The sequence below is a fragment of the Castanea sativa genome, chromosome 8, assembly GCF_040712315.1.
Source record: "Castanea sativa cultivar Marrone di Chiusa Pesio chromosome 8, ASM4071231v1".
Classification (NCBI taxonomy): Eukaryota; Viridiplantae; Streptophyta; class Magnoliopsida; order Fagales; family Fagaceae; genus Castanea; species Castanea sativa.
The window spans coordinates 44,647,842-44,668,699 of record NC_134020.1 but is presented as its reverse complement, the minus strand read 5'-3'; the positions used below and the strand labels follow the sequence as shown (position 1 = coordinate 44,668,699).

The window sequence follows — 20,858 nt, the reverse complement described above, 5'->3', positions numbered from 1 at the left end:
TAAACCCATGAGCGTTATACAATGAAGAAAAGCAAGAATGGGCCATAGCAGGCCCGATGTAATGAAGCAAGAAAGAAAGGGGTTGATAGAAAGCCCATGAGCCTAATAATGAAGGATAAAGTAATTGGGCTAAGGAAGCCCAAAAAAGTTAGCAAGGTGCCCATGGGAATGCAAAATTAGGAAATGGGCCGAGAATGCCCAAGGAAAGCAAATGGGCCAAGGATGCCAAATGGGCCAAGGATGCCCAAGGACAAAGAAATGGGACAAAGGAGCCCACAAGTAATGTAACAGATTGGGAAAGCCCAAAGTAGCATGAATGACCATGCGGAGTCATTGAAAGAAGGACAGGCAACAGGGCCAAAGAGGTCCAGCAAACACAGGTCCAATAATACCGTGGCAAGAATAGCAGAATGGTGTGGCAGGAATTGCAACAAGATTACAAGTGAAGCAAAAAATGGACTAAAAGGAGAAGCCCAAGCAAGGCCCAACCTTTGAAAAGAAGCAGGCCATTAAGGAATGAAAAACCAGAAGACGGTTCACACCATAAGAGGTTAAGGATAGGCGGCAGAACGCACAGACGAGCTCCAGACCATGGCAAACGCGTGAACAACAGACAAGTTTTGGACGTACGCAAGAAGTGGAGCACACGCAAGACCCAGGCACTACCAGCCTGTACCCAGCCAATACAAGAATAGTGGGTCATGGGTCAGAGGTAAGAGAGGGTATGGTCTAACGGTAGGGAGAAGGGGAAGTCTATTCTGGGGTTCTTGCTCAAGCTCTTTTGGGGGAAATGTCCTGCTAAGATGACATACCACCCAAAAAATGGAGGATGGGCTGGAACCACTAGGTGCATGCCATGAGGGATATGAAAAGAGAACACCCATACCATGCCAGATGAGAAGGCCATGGTGAGCAAACAAACAAAACAACCTTCTTTGTCTAGTAATGGGGAGTAGCACAACTAGCACAGGTAAGTGGTGGTGGCTGGGGCACTGACAGACCAGTGGTGATCGGCTAGGACACCCAAACCAAACAAAGGTTGTTAAGGGGTAAAATGGTATAAAAAAAACAGTTGCGGCAGACAGTATATAAAGAGCATTTGTCGTGCACAGTAAAAAGGGGGAGGCTGTAGGGAATTTCCATGAATTCCTAAACCTGTGAGAAACAAAAAATAGAGAAAACACACGCCAAAGAAAAAAATAATCACACGCACAAGACAATATTTACGTGGTTCGGCAATTTGCCTACATCCACGGAATTGCAGGGATTTCACTATTATCAGGAAAAAAATACAAAGTGCGGCTACAGTGTTTTTCTCTCTCTCACAACTGACTACACTAAAACCCTAATTACAAAAAACTGCATTTTATACATCCTGCACACAAACTAGGCTCCACAAAGTCCAACAGAGGCAACGGTGGCAATCACCACAAGAGTGATCACCATCACGCTGCACAAGAAAGCACTAAAGCAAAGAGAAAAAATGAAAGGAAGAATTGAAATAGTAAAACAAGGGAAAGAAACAGAGAGTTAGAAAAAAAGAGCGAGTGAGATTAGAATGGCAGGCATGCACCAATAGGTTTTTTCCTTCTCTCCCTCTTAAAGCCTACCCTCTGCTAAGGAATACTCTTGGGCACAAGCCATTCAGGTCCACTCCCTCAAAGTGTGTAATTTCAGCGGCAGGATGCTCCTGCAAGGTTACCCACATTGAGAAAATGGTTCCCTCCTTGGCCATAGCCCCGTGACTAAACTAAATGTGGCAAGCTAGTTATATTCTTTTTTTAACTTCACTGATTATTGCTATAGTTTCTCCTCCAACCTTTATTATTACTCTTACAACTTGTTCTTTTCTTTTATTTTTGCGAAAGACTATTTACTTAGTTTGCCTAACAATGACATAATCTTGCTTATAATTGTTTTGTTGTATCCATTCCACCACAACTTTCTTATGCGGCAGCTTCGCCTGCCATGGGCATGTGGCAATAGTTTCGGCAAACGAAGGCATAGTTTGTGCGCAAGCCGGACCAAAGTGAGTTGCAGTTGGGCCAGTCCTGACTCTCTTATCTAGAATACTTAGGCCCAGTACAGCAGGAGGCAACTCAACCCAAAATCACAAAAAAGGCCCACCATAGTGGGAAATAATTTATTAAACTTTGCGTTTCACTTAAGGTTGTTTATAAATTAATTTAGTAGCTACTAAACATGAGAGTAGGGAGAGAAAGCTTTGTTTAAAGAGAGAAATATTTGCTTAGAAAGAGATAATGATTGCCAAAAAACTAAAATTGAGTACCTAAGTAAAACACACAGTTTTATAAATAATTTTTCTTTTTTCTCTACTCCATTAGAACATCAATATATCTCCAACAAACTCTCTACTTTTCTTTTATTTTTTACAAATCTCTAGTGTGTGGGTCAAAAAAAATCTTACCATGGAAATAAGAATATGATTGTCACAATTAATTTGTTGATATGGGCCAAGAACTTTTGCAAAAAAAGAATTTAAAAAGAGTGAAATCCTAAGCAAGAATGGCAATACAATCTTAAAAAGGAAGGAGGGCACAAGCTATATTATTCACAATGGGTCCTTGGACGTGCCAATGATGGACTTTTGAATACAATTGTTTCTCTCTTACTCACTTTTTACTGAGAATTTATGGATCTCCTCCTTTTGGGGTTCAGGTCTTATTTATAAGGGTTGAAATCCATTCGTCACCATCCATCTCTAGGGTGGAATGAAAGGAAGGAAAGATGCTTGTCTCATCTCCTTTTTTTGCTTCTTTTGAGATGAATGTTTCCGGTGGTCTTTTTGTATTAAATGCAGCTTGACCAGTAGGTAAATTGTATTTAATGCAAAGGTGATGATTGTGGAGCCTACAAGTTATCTCCCCTGACTTTCTGGATGTGCTTCCTTTCTCAAACAGTTGGCTCCCTAGTCCTCTTTGTATTCTGGGGAGGGTCTTTGGTGCTTAACCAAGGATGAAGCAATGCTCAAGACGAGTCCAAATCTTCTGTCTCACTTTTTCTGCTCTACTTATACTCCACCAATAAAAACTTGTCACGTGTTCACCTAATTAATTAAATATTACTATTAATTAATAACGGTAGCATTAATAAGTCAATAATGATAGTATTTAATTACTTAGATAAACACATGATAAGTTTTTATTGGTGGAGTATAGAATGGAGTAGAAAAAATGGGAAAGAAGATTTGAGCTCGCTCAAGACAAAGTTCTTTGTTGCCTTCTTGGGGCGTGGACTAGGCCCACTTGATCCTTCATTATTATTTTTCTCCACCATTCGATTTCTAAGCCCATGGACTAGGCCCATAAAGTTCTTTATTTTTCTCCACCGTTTGAAATATTTGGTAATTAATAATTAGGTGAAATATAAGTGATTTTTTTTCTACAAATTTGGATGAAAAACTAAACATAGAGATGTTGGAGTGATCTTAGTGATAGCAATGATTAGGACTTCAAATTAAAACGGATTCATAAGTTTGAGATTTTAAAATAAAAAAATAAAAACTCTCATATTTGATATTTCTCATGAAAAGATAATGCAAGGGTATAAGTGTCTTTGCATCAACTCCAAAAAAAAAAAAAAAGGCTTAACGTATATATCAAACGCGCCAAATCCAAACGGCAATCCTCACCACACAAACACAAAACTCAACACAACAGTGAACAGTGGAAATGGCAATGGCAATGGCAGCCATTGTAAAACCTGTCTTTTCCAATCTCACTCATATCAAATCCTCCACCACCACCAACACTACTACTCGGCCCCGAGCGAGCGTGAAGTGCTGCGCCGTGCGAACCGAGGAGACTCAGCGAGTCACGCTCGCCAACGGGAACGATTCCCTCGACATATGCCGAGTCCTTAACGGAATGTGGCAGACCAGTGGTGGATGGGGCCGAATCGATCGAGACGACGCCGTTGAGGCTATGCTTCGCTACGCCGACTCCGGCCTCTCCACCTTCGACATGGCTGATCACTGTGAGCACTACTCAAAACCCTAACTCTCTCTTTCTTTCTTTCTTTCTTTCTTTCTTTGTATGTGGCAGGTTCAATTGGGCTGTGTTAAACTTTTTCTGACTTTTTTTTGGATATTAAATAAACCACGTGGCCTTTTGCTTGTCACCTGTTCAACTTTGTTGAACTTTGAACCCTCTATTTCTATTTAATTACGTTTTTGAACCTTTTTACTTTTTACTTTTGTTTGTTGAAATTATATTTCTTTTCTTTTCCTTTTTTTTCTCAAAATGCCCAAAATGTTGATTTATTAATTATGAAAATCAATTTTAAAAATTAGATAAATTAGTTATGGGAAAAAGTTATTTTAGGAAATATTTTTAGATTATTTTATAACTTTCTATATTTCCTATAAAATTGGTATTAAAAATTTCCTAAAATGTGCTATTAACAAATGTTTACGCTCGTTAACGAATCCATATACATCTTTTACAAAGAACTCATGTGGATTTAATTGGGTTTAAACAGGTTTTATGTACAGATTCAAACCCGTCTAAGTACTAGGTAACTAGCTCGGTCGGTTTAGGTTTAATAACTATGTGAGATTTATTATTTATTTATATTTTTTAAAAAAGGAAAAAGACAGAGGGGTTATATGCAAAATTTGGTATAAACTTTGGACCATTACAAAATTGATAACATCTGTAGAAAGTAAAGGCACAGAGACAGTAGGAGATAAGGACAAAAATTAGTTGTACATGGTATGTGTTTAAAACGATATATACTAGAAAAGCAGAGACTTTCACAACCTGCTTCTATCTGATTTGAAATGGCAGAGTTGTTGCACCATTCCTTGAGCCAATTCACTTTCACGTTCAACTCAGCAATAACAAAAACCAAAAGAGACAGTACTAGACCACGAAAACTGAATTTGGGACCAATAGGGTGTGTGTTAAGTGAAGATAATCGAAGAACTTTGGTCAAAAATGGGAAGGATTCATTGGATATCTGCAGGGTCGTGAATGGGATGTGGCAGACGAGCGGTGGCTGGGGTAGAATTGATCAGGACAATGCAACTGATGCTATGCTTAAATACGCTGATGCTGGACTCACCACTTTTGATATGGCTGATATATGTATACTACTAATGCTACTTTTAACTGTTTGTATTATGCAGAGGGCCTTCTATTTGGCCAATTTTATGGAATGTCTAAAACTTTGAATGATGTCTTAGATTAGATAGTTAATAAGTCAATCATGCTTTGTAGTTCTTGGATTGTCTTTTATGTTTTTTGATAATTTGATAGTTATGGGTAGGGGATTTGAAGCCTCAATGTCTCTGTTAGAGACACTAAAAAGTGCCAATTGAGTTGCAACACATTATAGTGTTCATTTGGATGTAGCTTTTTGCTGGAAGCTTATTTGATTATTTGTCAAAAGTTGATTTAAGTATAGTTATACTTTTAAAAAGTGAGATTTTAAAAAGAAAAAGCTGTTGGCAAACACACAATGTATGGATTCATGACAATTAGTCAACTGGTTTTGGATTTATGTGCAGGAATTTGGGTTGTTTTCTTATTGTTTTGACTGTTATGATGTTGTAGATGGGCCTGCTGAAGATCTTTATGGTATCTTCATCAATAGAGTTCGTCGAGAGCGCCCACCTGAATTCTTGGAGAAGATAAGAGGGTGAGTGCCTCCTACTTATTATACTAATCCAGTTTGCATCTTTTTGGTTGAATAGAAAGAAACTAAAACCTTTTTGTTGGGCAATATAGAAAGGGAACCCTTACAGTTTGTTTGCCTCTTCTGTTATGTGATGCAGTCTTACTAAATGGGTGCCTCCACCTGTTAAGATGACAAGTAGCTATGTCCGGGAGAGTATTAATGTTTCTCGGAAGAGAATGGATGTGGCTTCCTTGGATATGCTTCAGTTTCATTGGTATTAAAAAAAAAATTTCCTACTCAGCTAACCTAGTGTGATAATTGATGATATGGCTGCATAATTTTAGTGATGTGAATACCTATTATTTTAGTGCTTGGTATGTAATCCAATATACAATAAATGATCATGCTATATTTGGATAGGGAGCTAGAAATTCAATGAAATTTTTTGTTTGATCATTATTCAGCCAAAATAGAAAGATAGAGAGGAAAAAGGCTCCATTTGTCAAAAAATTGTATGTGGAATAGATTATATGCTAGGGTTGATGTTTGATGCTAGTATTGATGTTTGTTGAGGCAAGCAAGGTTGTCAGGGTGGGTAACTTTTACGTAGAACAGAGTATTCCAGTCTGCATCAAACCAGATACTAGCAGGATTTTTTTGGAACCATTTTCTGGATGTACTTTTCCATAGAAGTTGGTTTGACTGTAATTATATTGGAAACTTATTTCATTTAACCCTGCATAAGTATTGGTTCAGAGTTCAGACTGTTCAGTTCATAAGACAAAAGGTTTGACAAATAATGCATTGTCAGACACTTGTAACTTGTGTAACAAGGAAACTCCAATATAAAAATTACCATGTGGGCAGAGTATACAACCATGTCCAAATAAATTCTATTATCACTATCTTTTCTCTTTCTTGCTACTATCCCATACATTATAGTTTTTGTACATTGTACTACTTTATTACCTCAAAAATACAATTTATGTTCCTTACAATTGATTTTCCTTGTATTAGGTCCAACTTATCCAAACTAATACACAATAAATAGAGTATTAAACCTTTTTTTTTTTTTTAAGATTGTTATTCTCTGATGGCATTTTTCTCAATTTCTACTTGAAATAGGTGGGATTACTCAAATCCTGGTTACCTTGATGCACTAAAACACCTTACAGATCTGAAAGAAGAAGGTTAGTATCATTTTTCTCATTAAAATACATTTAATATCTCAGATTGCATTTCTCGATTTGATCAGATCATTTCAGCAAGTGGATTGCAGGTAAAATCAAGACTGTTGCCTTAACAAATTTCGATACAGAAAGATTGCAAATAATCCTAGAAAACAAGATTCCCATTGTGAGCAATCAGGTATATGCTAGATACAATTGTATGCTTTTACTTCTAAATATTTTAATGTTCTCCCTTGCATCATATATTCAGTTGTAATAATACATATGGGTAATGTAGGTGCAACATTCAATTGTTGACATGCGTCCTCAACAGAAAATGGCGGAGCTTTGTCAGCATACAGGAGTCAAACTTATAACGTCTCTCTCTCTCTCTCTCTCTCTCTCTCTCTCCCAAAATACACATGCACACAGTTATATTGTCTATCAAGCATTACCCTCTACTATATGATGTAATCAGTAATATAACATGGGTCTTTTTTCTGAAAGAACAACAAAAGTTTGGCTCTTCCTGCATTTTTTTGCTCATTAATCAGCCAATAATTCCTTGTTAATGTGATAATCTAAATTAAGTCTTGGAGGGAATGACCAACTTCAATGTTCATTTTGGTAAAACATTTTATAGTCTCTGGCGGACAACTAAGCATTCTTTTGCGTTTCTCTTTTTTAAGATAAAAAATTCTGGTGCAGGTATGGAACAGTAATGGGTGGTTTATTATCTGAGAAGTTCCTTGACACCAACTTGTCCATTCCTTTTGCTGGCCCTTCATTAAACACACCCTCCCTCCAAAAGTATAAAAGGGTATGATGTTCTTGAACAGAAATATCCTATCAATAGTGATCTTGGAATTTATTTTTTTGGATGAATAATGGTGATCTGAAAATTTGTAATACTATTCAGGGAGTGGGAGTCTTTTTTTCTTTTTCTTTTTCTTTTTCTTTTTTTGTTGGGGTTTGTGTGTGTGTGTGTGTGGTTTTAAGGGGAATTTGAAGTGTTGTGCATGATGTTGATAGAAAGTTTGCAATATATTGCAGATGGTTGATGCCTGGGGAGGATGGAGCCAGTTCCAAGTACTGCTTCAAACACTTAAAAAAGTAGCTTCTAAACATGGGGTCTCAATCCCAACTGTCGCCGTGAAATATATACTAGATCAGGTAAAATCGATTCACCCACTTTATTATAAGCTTGAATCTATTTGACTTTCGATAAGCCACATTGTGAAGTCACCTTTGATTAGTTTGATTTGCAAAACTACAGCCAGCAGTGGCAGGATCGATGATAGGTGTTAGACTTGGGCTTTCAGACCATATTCAAGACTCAAATGCTATCTTTTCTCTCGTTCTTGACAATGACGATGTAAACAGCATACAAGAAATCTCAAAAAAAGGGAAAGATCTTCTTAGAGTGATTGGTGATTGTGGAGATGAATATAGGCGTTGAGACTTAGAATCGCATGTCCTTCTCGTGAGCCTTTTTTTTTTCTTAAGAAATGATCCCACTACTACTTGAACGCCTTTTACCTTTTCCGTTTGGCTCTCAAAAAAAGATAATAATAATAAAACAGTATGATGTATGAGCTTCAAAGTTATTGAGTAGAATATGGGCGTATAATAAATCATTTGCTTCACCTTCTACTTGGATATCTTAAAGGCAAAATTTTAATAACATTCATGTTATACAAAAATCGTGTCTTAACTCAAGAACACAATTTTAGTTCCACATATCAATTTAGATATCTCTAAGGCAAAAAATCATAGAATTCATGTTATGTAGAAATCATGTCTTAAGATCACTATTTTAGTTCTACATATCAATTTGGATATTACTCATATTAGACATCCAAACCTTTGGATATCTCTAAAGCAAAATTCAATAGTATTCATGTTATACATAAATTATGTCTTAGAAACTATTTAAATTCCACATATCAGTTTGGAAATCGAACATCCAAAATTTTAATGTTTGGATATCTCTAAGGTAAAAATTCAATAATCAAATCAAAGCTTGAGTGACACTTAGATTAAATTAACAGCCAAGATTAGAAGTATTGCATGCTGGGTGCAATACCCAACTGAGGTAAGAACTAAGAAAGCTTGAGTGACACTTGTACCTTTAGAGGAACAAGTGGATCAACATCAACCTTGTACCTTTAAAGGACAGAACTAAGCAATTAAAACAACCAAATCAAATATTGTATAATAAGAACAATTTCTCTTTCTTTTTCCTTATGAGAAGATATCAGAACTTGAACTCTTTAATATTCACAAGTGGTAACCTCGGGTTACAGGAACTACACATGCTTAAATGCTAGGCAAATGCTCAAAATTCAAAAAGATTAATACCCTGAAAGCCATCAAGAACTCAAGTCTCTTTGGAGGTTTCCTAGCTACTTTTCTCCTGATCTTCTGCAATCCTTTGGGTCCACATGGTGAGCCACCAAAGAAAGATCTCTTCTGTGGTGATTTTCAGCTATTCTCTCCGTAGCTAGTCTTCTGCACTCTTCGTCACCTCTAGGTCACGATATCCACATGCATTGACTAATGTATCGGTAAAACTAAAAGGGACTTGTTATTATAGGGGCAAATGATGCATGAGCCCTTTTCATTGGATACCGTTAAGCATCAAGTTTGCCTAAACTATCATTAAAGCCAGTATCCATTGCAAACCATTTAAAGACACAGCTTCATCCAAAGTGTGCACCTCAAATTTTTTGCTTTTGTCAAAGCCTCAACTCAACTCAAATTGGTAGTCAGGGATTGTACACTGAATACAAATTATATTTCATCGATTGAATGAATCATTTCAAAGTTATATACAAGTTTCTGATATAACACATTATACACAATCTACAAATAAAAGAAAAAAAAAATTGTAATACATCGTTTAACCAAAGATCTTGTGCCAACCCCAATCCCCCCCACCCCCGGGAAAGTGGGGATAGAAAATGTAACTCATGAGTTTTACTAAAGCGAAAAAGAGAGATGGGGACCAATCCATGGAAGACCCTGCCTAGCATAACTATAGCAACATCTACCCATTGAGGAACCAATAAATGAGCCTATGTCATGAGTAGCGATACAATTTCCTAACCTCATCTCTTTTTCCCTTCAACTACAATAGCTTCAACCCTAACATTATAATTTAAGCTCACCAATTTCAGGCATCTTTTAATAACTGCCCACATTGGTCATTCATCCAATTGAATTTATAGGAGTCTATAGGTTAATAATTATCGAAGTTCTAAAATCCATGAGGTACACTCCTGGAGAAGTTGAAATTTCTGATGAATAGCTATCTTCAAAAAAATCTGCATCTTACTCTGGAATTCAGTCAAATCTTCCTTGCACTTAAATGGGCCTGCACAGGCACATTGCTCAGCTAAATGTGCAGCCTTCACCTGATTGCACCTAAGACACACCAGGTCCTGCAAGTGGTAGAGACGTTCTCTCTGCCGTACAATTTGAAGAAGAGCGTTCTCCATGACCTCACGATCATAAGGTTGGCCACATTGTGGCACAGAACAGCGCCACTCCTGAGCCAGTAGAGCTGTGTCACGGCATAAGTCCAGTTCTCTGCAGTCATTGCAGTAGCTGTCCAGAAAAATGAATGTTTATCAGTGATCGGTTTGAACTTTGGAAAAGGTTAAAAATGATATTTGGATCCAACAAGTTCAATGAGAATGAAAAGAAAGAAAGATTAAATTATTACTTTTTTAGTGTATCAATCAAGGATCAAGCATCTAAGAACATAAATTAAACAAGCTACCAGATGTATTTAACATAATACGCGAAATCCAGCCTTCCACAGCCCCCCCTGTCACGATACAGACTCTGGTTTCACTATGACAAATTGTACTGTCATATGACTTTCTTAGAGAATGGCTCCTTTTCCTATATATTGATTAAATTAACTTTCCAATTTGATTTTATGCAAGGCTCATTAAAGGATACCGTAACAAACTTTACACTCTTTTTGTGTTAATTGCTTTCACTAGCGGGTACTAGCTTGTACCAATATACAAGTACTAGCATCTAGAGCATATCTTACATGCCTTCTAGTAACAATGCAATAGTAAACACTTGAGTGAGTTGTGATGTTTAACGATTTTCCAGATTTGGGCCTTCAGAATTCACTATATATTGCAAATCATTTCAGCCAACCCTATTTCCTACTTTGGTTTGTCAGACAAATATCTCACCGTGCCATTCAGAAAGAAATTCAAGAGGTGAAGCCAGACCTGGGAAACCGAGTCATCACAGTTCTTATGTCCATTTATGTTAGTCTAGCTACACATCGCACCCAAAAGTTGGCTATCCTTTTGTGTAAAGTTTGGCCTTTCAATTATCCAAATAATATATATCATTTGGGGAGAAATTTGATCCCCAAAATCAATGCAAAATATGGTCCTGTTCATTTGATACTACTCATAAGATTAAATTGCAAATGTAGCAACATTGAGGTAAATGAGCAAGCTGCAGTCTAACTGAATCCAGCAAACAGAGATCCACCTTCTATGTTTTAGACATAAAATCATCAAATAATTTCTGATTTCTAATTTTCACTCTAAACCTAATTATGATCGTAATAATTGACAAATGTTCTTACCAAGAGCCTTGCAGCTCAACTAGCATCTCTTGCTGTTTCCAACAAAGATGTCCAGCATTCAAATACACCACCCCCCCCCCTACTTCCCCTCTCCCATACTATCAAATATATCCCAAAAAACATTGACCAATGTTCTTTATCTCAATGAATTGAATTGTTAAAACCGAGAGAGAGAGAGAGGGAGAGAGAGAGAGTATAGATAATCTAAGAGCAACACCAAGCAAGGGAGAACAAACCTAGTAGTCAGCACCTAGAGTGGTTGGAATTAACACTGGACTGTTGGAAAAATTCCAGAGAGATTTTATAAATCAATCAAACGTGTATCCATAGGAATAAAATAGCAAGCTTATATAGACTGCTAGGACTAAACCCTAATTCTAGTTGACTTAGGAAAGCCAGTTATTCAATTACAAAACTAACCTCGACTCTAGAAAATTAAATAAAAATTACTAGTAACCGAATTAACTAATAAGACTAAACATAAAATACAATTGACTTTCAAAAACAAAACAAAAATTTCTTTGTGCTTCCAGCATCAACCACTTCTTGTCAAAGTCACTTGTACTCAACTTAGAAGCACTTAAATGTTAGCTTTGCATTTTTTTTTTATTCACATTAAAGAGATGGTGTGTAAGGTCATTATGGTCATGATAACAGGCCTGTTTGGCCAATTAGCTCTATCTTAAATCTAAAAACAAGGTGGAGGGTGTGGTTGCAAGATCGAAACCCACCAGGTGTATTTGCTATTACCAACTTTTATCTGTATATCGTTTGGACAGGCATTGTATGCTTTCTTTTATTTATGGACATGTTCCCTTTTTCATATACTTTTCCAATCACTAATTACCTCCTATCGACTCCCAATAGTACAACTTGAAGGAAAAATAAAGCACTGGATTTTTTGGGAACCTCTTAAGAAAATCTCTTACCTGCAAATGACATTTGATAAATTGAAGGATGGGCAAGGATCATGAAACTCAGCTTCTGGAGCAAACTCCCTCACACGCACAAATTTTAGAAGATTCTTTCTCATCACCTGTGGAATATGGGCACATGAACAAGATATCACTTTACTGACCAAGGAAACCCATAATGAAAAGCATTTCAACCTGTACTAATTGTCAGAAGAGTGAGCTTCTGAAGATGAGTAAGTGTGGAAGAGTTCAGTTGCATATAATACACAGTTTAAACCATAAACCAGCGAAATCTTAAGGTTGCATGAGAAAAGAAAATTCCAATTATTCCAACCTCAAATGTATATCTGCATATTTCTTTTGTTGATAGGTATATGTATATATGCATATTGATGCATCAGTAACCTGATTCTTATTCCTCAATTTTCAATATCTAGAGCCCTATCATTCAATTGTCGACCAGTCAGCCAGCAGAAGCAAGCATGCAAATTGTTATTATAATAATTATAATATGATGCAGAATCAGGAATTGCATTGGGTAGATGACAAATGGCTAAGTTAAAATTAATGTTTCACGGCATGTGGTCATGACCATTAGTTCATCTGTGTAACATTTAAATTCATATATCTTTGATGTATCACAATGATGAAATCACAAAATAGGCTCTGTGATCAAACTCATGAAAATACATCAAATTTTAATGCTAAAGCTCTAGCTTATGCATTATTTGTTAAAAATCTCAGGTGAGAACAACCTTCTTAGAACCAGAATTCCAGATAATCTCAGTTTGTGGTTGGATTGGGGAATAGGGTGAGGTTTTGGCAGGATGGGTGGCATGGGGATCAACCTTTTCAATTGGCCTTTCCAAGGCTGTATGGCATTGCCATTGCGAAGGAGGCTTCTGTTGAAGCTTCTTTGCATAGGCAGGGGGCGGAGGATAGAAGATTTTGGAATGTTCGGTTTAGTAGATTTTTTAATGATTGGGAGATGGATGAAGGGCTAAGGTTTCTTCGTATGTTGGGTGCTATAACCCCTTCTATGGATGTTGGAGATCGGATGAGATGGAAATTGAAGCCTAATGGAGCTTTTGACATCCGGTCGTACTATAACAAATTAAGAAATTCTCCTTCAACTATCTTTCCTTGGAAAGCTATTTGGAGAGTAAAGGCCCCTAGGCGAGTTTCTTTTTTTGTTTGGTGTGTAGCTTGGAATAAGATCCTAACGGGAGACAATCTGAGATTGAGGAGATTGAATTTTGTGGATTGGTGCATTATGTGCCGTCATTGTGGAGAGACGGTTGATCACCTTCTTCTTCATTGTGAAATGGCCTACCGGTTATGGAGCTTTGTTTTTATAACTTTTGGCTTGGCCTGGGTTATGCCTAGATCGATTCCTGAATTGCTTTTTGGTTGGTGGAATTGGCTAGGGAAGCATTCATCTCAGATCTGGAATTTGGTCCCGCTGTGCATCCTTTGGTGTATTTGGAAGGAGCGAAACCGGAGGACTTTTGAGGATTTGGATAGCTCTTGTGATCAGTTGCTTGTTTTTTTTAGTGGATCTCTCTTTGATTGGTCTCGCGCGTGGGGACTCACGTCTAGTGATTCCCTCCCTTCTTTTCTTTTCTCCCTTTTCCTTTAGTAATTTTCTTGTTGTCTTTGTTTCTCTTTGTTTTCTTCTTCTTGTATCTCCTTCGTTGCTTTGTGTTCTTTTTCAGACATAGAGTAACCTTTCGTATATATATCATTCTTACTTATCAAAAAAAAGAATTCCAGATAAGATATTAGGGTCTACAAAAGCGACTTGAAAATCATATGATTCTACAATATTGAAATAGAAAACTAAATCAAATTTGATAATCTAATATTGTAAAATCTTAAAATAATTGAAAACCTCAAGCAAAACAGATAAAATGAGCAGAAAAATAAAACAAAAGAAATATATGAAATAAAAAACTATGAGGTTACACCAAAAATTATACCATAAAACAATTACTCTTAGAAAGTAGAGAACATTCCAATGGGAAAAGGGTAAAAAGAATAGAGAACTAGTAAAACCCACAAATCACTGTATCAAACATCTATTTACTGGGTTACTTTGCAAATTTTTATATTAAGCATACTGAAGAAACATTCCCATTTATTATATCATACTAAGTAAAAATATCGTGTCTGCATATTATATACATAGTATAATGCCTGAATCAATAGAAAAAGTATTACCAGAACATCATGTTGAACATTTTGGTCTAGGGCAAGAACAGCGCAGACATGCTTAATGAACTCAAGCGCAGCATCCCCTTTGTGGGTTTTATCAGCAAATTGTGGGAGCCCAGAAGATATGTTTTGGTCATTTTCAGTTTTGCTCATCCCCTTCATATGAAGAATGGTATCACGAACAATACCCAAAAGTTTGTCTGTGAAGTAAGAGCTGATCTGTAAAATATTAATAAAAATATACAAATCCAATTAGTATTTACCCACATTGAGGAATCAAAAAGTCATACAAGCATTGGTCACAAGCATTCTTATTCATACCTGCCCTTTTAGATATTCCGTCATATGTGACTCAAAGTTTTCAGCACCTGCAACAGTCACTGACGGAGTAGACAAGTTGCCATCCTGCAAAGAGGCTCTAATTGCAGCCTGCTTTTGTGCATAACTCCAGGGGATATACATAAACTGAGAGACAATAAAAACAAAATGATCCTGCAGGAAGAACACAAAATGATCGAACCAGTCAGTCTGGGAAGTATATGAATGTACTAAAAATAGAAATTTTGTATGATACTGATATTGATATTCCCCTAGCAGCCTTTCACTGTACAGTAAAAACATCACTGGGAAGCTTACCTGAATTTTCTTGGGTAAGTATTCAGCAATATTCCAGCTTGACACAATATCCACTTGAGATTCATCAGGTATGATATCATCAGCTTTGGCCGGAATTCCACCATAGTTATACTATCATTAAAAGTTAAAGCAATCATAAATCAAATGGAGTCTAGTTTGCTAATGAATATAGGTAATAAAGAAGAAAAAGAATAAACTTTTTTTATAAGTAAAGATTTCATTAAATAAACACAAAGGGGTACAACCCATGTACACGGGAAGTATCAACATTAAACTTTGAAATTACAGCCGTCAAGCATTTTAATTAAACTTGCAAAGGAGAATAGACTGGAAGCATCCATCCACTCAAATAAATATTTGAGGAATAAAATTTTTAGGTATAAGACAAATCTTTCATTTATGTATATTCCCTTGGTATGAATAAGAATGTAGAATATTTGAGTTTTTCCCTTGGTATATGCATTTTGCAAATGATATAATTTTAGTGGATAACATGGAATCAAAATTGTTTTAAAGATTTGGAGGGATAGTTTAGAATCTAAATGCTTTAGATTAATGCATTACATCCAATCCATTTACATCCATTGCAAATGAATGTCTGGATAGCAGGGTGAAGAGCAAAAGTCCAGGGGTGGTTTGCAAGCTTGATATTGAAAAAGTTTATGACCATGTGAACTGGGAGGCATTGTTCTACTTGTTGGACCGGATGGACTTTGGGTTGAAATGAAGGGGGTGGATTAAGGCTTGTGTTACGTCTGTCCGTTTTTTAGTCCTGGTAAATGGATCCCCTAAAGGTTTTTTTGGAAGCTCGCGTGGTTTGAGACAAGGGGATCCTCTATCCCCACTTTTGTTTCTCTTGATAATGGAGGTTCTAAGTAGACTCTTGAAGAAAACAGAGGAGTGTAATCTTATTCGGGGATTTCATGTGCGAGCTGTGAACGTTGTTGGTGTGCGTATTTCCCATCTGTTATTTGCTGATGACGCTATCTTATTTTGTGATGCCTCTAGGGAACAGTTGTTGTCCATAAGGTTGGTGTTGTCTTGTTTTCAGGCTTTTACGGGGTTGAAGGTCAATGTCGGAAAAAGTGAGATCATTCCCGTTGGGAGGTGAATATTATAGATGTTTTGGCTAATATTCTTCAATGTAGAGTGGGCAGGTTGCCTATGAAATATTTGGGGATGCCGTTGGGATCTTCTTTTAAGACAGCTGCGATTTGGAATCCTATTTTGAAGAAAGTGGAGAAGCTATCTGGGTGGAAGTGCCTGTATTTATCAAAGGGTGGTAGGCTCATGTTACTAAAGAGTACTCTCTCAAGTCTCCCTACATACTTTTTATCCCTTTTTACTATTCCTAAAGCTGTGGCGGCTAGATTGGAAAGTATTCTGAGGAATTTTCTGTGGGGGTCTTCTGAGGGGAGTTTCAAGTATCCGTTGGTGGCCTGGAATAAGGTGTGTTCACCCGTTGAGAGGGGCGATTTGGGGATAAGAAGTGTGGTATCATTTAACCAAGCTCTATTAGGGAAATGGTTGTGGAGATTTGGCCATGAAGTTACCCATCTCTGGCAGAGAGTTATCTCCACAAAATATGGTGAGGAGCAGGGGGGTGGTGCACTAAAGCCTACAGGAGATCTCATGGGTGTGGCCTCTGGAGAAGTATTAATGAAGCGTGGAAGAGCTTTTCTAAGCATCTGTCCTTTGTAGTGGGTGAAGGAACGCGTATCCCCTTTTGGTATGATAGGTGGATTGGTGAGAACACTCTTAAAGATCGCTACCATGAGCTCTATGTGTTCAGCGGTTAAGAATGCTTGCATCTCGGAGGTTTTGTAGGCTCCAGAAGGGGGTACTGTTATAGTGCGGAATTTAAGGTTTTATAGAGCTTTTGAAGGTTGGGAGTTGGCTACATCTTATTCTCTTCTTCAGCGTATCCAACCTCGTATTTCTCGAGGTGATAGGAGAGATACTCTTTGCTAGCAGCTAAAAAGGGATGGTAAGTTTAACACCCGGTCTTACTACCATGCGATTCGGGGTACCTTGAATTCTTTGTTTCCTTGTTTCCTTGGAAGGGTATTTGGAAACCAAAGATCCTAAGCGTGTGGCGTTCTTTTTGTGGACTGTTGCACATGGTCGGATCCTCACTTTGGATAATCTAATGCTTAAGGGCCGTCATTTGGCTAATTGGTATTGTATGTGTTGTTGTAATGGGGAGTCGGCAGACCACCTTCTTCTTCATTGTCCTATTACCCATTCCTTATAGGCTTTCATGCTTTAGGCTTTTGGCATGCATTGGGTTATGCCGGGATCGTTGGCGGGTTTGTTATCTAGTTGACACCAATGGCTTGGGAAGCGTAATTCAGAAATTTGAAATTTGATTCCAAGGTGCTTAATGTGGAGTGTATGGTTGGAGCAAAATCGTCGATCTTTTGAAGTTAAAGAGAAAACGTTAGAGGAGTTAAAAATTTTATGCCAACGCAGTCTTTTGGAGTGGTCTCGTTGTTGGGGTTTTAATGAGTGTTCTTCTCTCTCTGAGTTTATTTCTTCCCTTAGCTTGGTTTCCTAACTCATCCCTTGTTGTTTTGTTATGTGATCTTTTCTCTTTTGTTGTTCATCATCATGAACATTTTGTACTTCACATTTTTTTTTCTTTTTCCCTCTTTAATATAAGAGTTCTGATTACCTATTAAAAAAAGAGGGAAGAGAAAGGACTTATCATCCTTTGGCTGGAAGGAAAGAGAGAAGAGAAAGGAAGTGTGGAGAGAAATTGTTTATGTGGATCCACCAATATTTTTTTTTTTTACTTTCCCTCCAAATCCATAAAATTACTCTTATACGCTTAAAGAATTTTGATTTTTTGTGAAATTACCTTTATATCCTCATAATTAATTATGAATTTATAATTTACAAGCCCAATTATAAAATAAAGTTTAATTATTATTTTTTTATTCCTTCTCTCTCCTTCTCTTCACCTCTTCATCTAAACACACATAAAAGAAATATTTTCTTTCCCCTTTCTTTTTCCTTTCTCTCCTTTTTTATTTTCTCTTCTCTTCCCTCCCTTTCCGCCCAAACAAACATAGCCTTAGTACAACAAATATGCAAGCCTTATAAAACTGGATGGTCATGAGATATCAGAGATTGAGTCGTTTCTTTATCTTGGATAAAAAATTCATAAGGATGAAGAGATCAAAGAGGATGTGAATCACAACATAGAGCAAGGTGAATGAAATGGAGATTGGAGAAACACATCAGGAATAGTGTGATTGTAGTATACCTCAAGTTAAAGTGAAAGTTTTCTAAGACTGTTATAGGACCAGCTATGTTATATAGTATTGAATGATGAACTATTAAGAAGTAACATGTTAATAAAATGAGAATGTTAAGATGAATACATAGAAAACAAGAAAAGACATGATACAAAATGAAGAAATCCATTTAAAGAGATGGCTTCTATTGATCAGAAAATGAGGGAAAGTCATTTGAAATGGTTTGAGCAAGGACAAAGAAGAGTTATTAATGCACTAGTGAGAAAGAGTCAACTGATTCAAGTTGGGGGATCAAAAGCATAGAAGAAGTAACAAAGAAGGACATGATTATTAAGGATGTGACAGAAACTATGAAGTTGGATAAGATATATTAGCAGACAAGAAAACATTTGGCCGAACCAGATTACTTTGCTGAGGATCCATAGCGGATCCCAAAGTGTTGGGACAAAAGTCTTTGTTGTTGTTGTTAGATGACACATTTTTCTTTTTCATTTTTCATATTCTTATCATCTTGTAATTTTATCATGTGGATTACTTGATTTTCTACCAAAAGATCAAAAAGGTGACTTTATAATTAAGATGTTTACTCCAGCATAAGGATCTTCAAATTTTAGTCTAGAAACTGACACAAGACTGACCCGTCACCAAACGGATAAGAGGCATCAAAGCATGACTTACTTAAATGCTTTTTTTTAACTAGGGTTTAGGCAATCTAAAACCTAGCAAGGCCTACCGAATTCCAAGCTAAGCAAAAAGCCCGTCCAAAGTTCAGTTTTAGCTTTACTAATTTCTTGTATCTGTACCTTAAATGCCTCTTAATATGACATTTTATTAAAAATTGAAGGCCCTCCAGAATTACGTGGCAAATAAATTGTGAACTACCCAATGAGATGGATACTTATGTAAGATCTAAGAAATAATCTTTTACCAATTTATGGAAAACAAAAGGGGGAAGAGGGGAGACCAAAGACAACCAAAGAATAATGAGAAAGCCATAAAAATCCTAGGAAGTGCAAACAAAGTTATAAACAAGGAGAAAGCAAACAAACCTGATCCATGAAAAGCAAAGAATGCCAGAAGTTCATTGGCTCAAGCTCAATCCACTCAAACAAGTCTCTACAAATCAGCAAAGACAAATTACATGACAGAAGACAATAGCAATAAATCTACTTAAATTCTTTGTCAAGACCAACCTCTTTTGCAGAGTTTTAAGCAAGCTATCACAGTAAGCTTTGGCAGCAGAGAGATCAAATTTGCCCGTGTCTATAATAACCTTTGAGAAGTTTGCAAAAATAATTGTGGCACCCAATTTCCGAAACTCGGCCAACAATAATGCAAACACCTTTTGCATCACCTGTAGATATTAAAAACAACCAAAAGAAGTCAGATCAATTGATTAGGACTTAATTTAGATTAAAATCACATATTAAATGAATCACCATATCTTACAAGGTATACAATTATGAGAAATCCAATTCATTGTGAATGATCTTTTTTTTTTCACAAATAAAATAATTTAAACCATTATTATAACTAACTAATGTCCCATGCGATACGCACATATGTTATAAGTTCATTTCGAAATATTTGATAAGAAATTATTTATATGACCAATTTATAATACTCATTAAGTAATATAATATTTGATAAATAAGCTTCAATTATTTACATGCCATTAGAAAAAGGGAAATTTATAATACTCATTAAGTATTGTAAACTTTTAAGATTAATATAATTTAGAATATGAACCTATTGTAATATTGCTTGCATAAGTTGGAAAATATTTAATTACTTTTCCAACTTAAGAACATAATTATTCTTTTTATATTCTTGATTGTGCGTTAAATTTTTTTTGTTGGATTTTGTTTAAATTTGTTTTATTCTCTAAGAATGCGTTACATGGTATAACCTTTGGCTACTAAGGTGTTAAACGGAATAAAATGAAAAACTTTAAGTTTGATGGACTAAAATGACAATTATAGGGTGTAAATTTTATGTGTGTGTGTGTGTGTGTGTGTATATATATATATATATAGAGAGAGAGAGAGAGAGAGAGAGAATCATACAAATTCTTTGAACTTTATTAATAAATACATTGAAATAAACGCATCTTCCATTAATTAATTCTTTGACATAAATGCTAAACTTTGAAGAGGTGGAAGCTTAAATAAAGATAATCTCAAGGAATGTGCCATGTAACAAAACCTAATACAAAGTAAAACAAAAAGTATATTAGAGTAACCTTAAAGCTCTATGTGCAGCCTAGACTACTTTCTTGTGTTACAAGGAAATCTTATGCAATCCAACAAGTATTTACCTTGTGAAGTATGCGGTGAAGAGCTGGGTCATGAAGTTTTGATTCAGGGCTGCAACATAAAAACAAAACCAGTAATTATATGAT

General features: G+C 36.3%; 2 protein-coding genes across 5 annotated transcripts in view; one reads left to right on the top strand and one right to left on the bottom strand.

Annotated features, from left to right (window-relative positions):
* Positions 1-3,632: 3,632 nt before the first annotated feature.
* Positions 3,633-8,462, top strand: LOC142608321 (flagellar radial spoke protein 5). 4 transcript variants are annotated; one of them, XM_075780074.1, is made up of 9 exons: positions 3,633-3,996; positions 5,577-5,661; positions 5,798-5,914; positions 6,766-6,830; positions 6,920-7,008; positions 7,108-7,187; positions 7,518-7,629; positions 7,863-7,982; positions 8,066-8,462. In XM_075780074.1, exons 1-9 carry the CDS (start codon positions 3,693-3,695, stop codon positions 8,105-8,107), a joined length of 1,014 nt encoding a protein of 337 aa, XP_075636189.1. In that variant the 5' UTR covers positions 3,633-3,692; the 3' UTR covers positions 8,108-8,462. The 4 variants fall into 4 exon arrangements, with proteins under 4 accessions (XP_075636189.1, XP_075636187.1, XP_075636185.1 ...); XM_075780072.1 differs by having other exon boundaries at positions 3,634-3,996; positions 8,086-8,462; XM_075780070.1 differs by lacking the exon at positions 3,633-3,996 and adding an exon at positions 4,730-5,108 and having other exon boundaries at positions 8,086-8,462.
* A 1,122-nt stretch (positions 8,463-9,584) lies between these two features.
* Positions 9,585-20,858, bottom strand: part of LOC142608329 (DNA polymerase epsilon catalytic subunit A-like) — a 32,171-nt gene continuing 20,897 nt past the window's right edge. Inside the window, exons 34-41 of the mRNA XM_075780084.1 lie at positions 20,775-20,823; positions 19,651-19,811; positions 19,507-19,573; positions 15,198-15,308; positions 14,883-15,053; positions 14,568-14,780; positions 12,363-12,469; positions 9,585-10,418 (exon numbers count right to left, since the gene is read on the bottom strand). Coding sequence (XP_075636199.1) covers positions 10,058-10,418; positions 12,363-12,469; positions 14,568-14,780; positions 14,883-15,053; positions 15,198-15,308; positions 19,507-19,573; positions 19,651-19,811; positions 20,775-20,823 — 1,240 coding nt within the window. The 3' untranslated portion in view covers positions 9,585-10,057. The remainder of the gene's footprint in view (positions 10,419-12,362; positions 12,470-14,567; positions 14,781-14,882; positions 15,054-15,197; positions 15,309-19,506; positions 19,574-19,650; positions 19,812-20,774; positions 20,824-20,858) is intronic.

Excerpts from the sequence above, each read along its gene's own strand:
- LOC142608321 (XM_075780070.1), top strand. The coding sequence starts at position 4,802 with ATGGCAGAGTTGTTGCACCATTCCTTGAGCCAATTCACTTTCACGTTC. Across the intron at positions 5,915-6,765 it reads GATATGCTTCAGTTTCATTG|GTGGGATTACTCAAATCCTG; the intron begins GTATTAAAAAAA and ends TACTTGAAATAG. Across the intron at positions 7,009-7,107 it reads TTCCCATTGTGAGCAATCAG|GTGCAACATTCAATTGTTGA; the intron begins GTATATGCTAGA and ends TGGGTAATGTAG.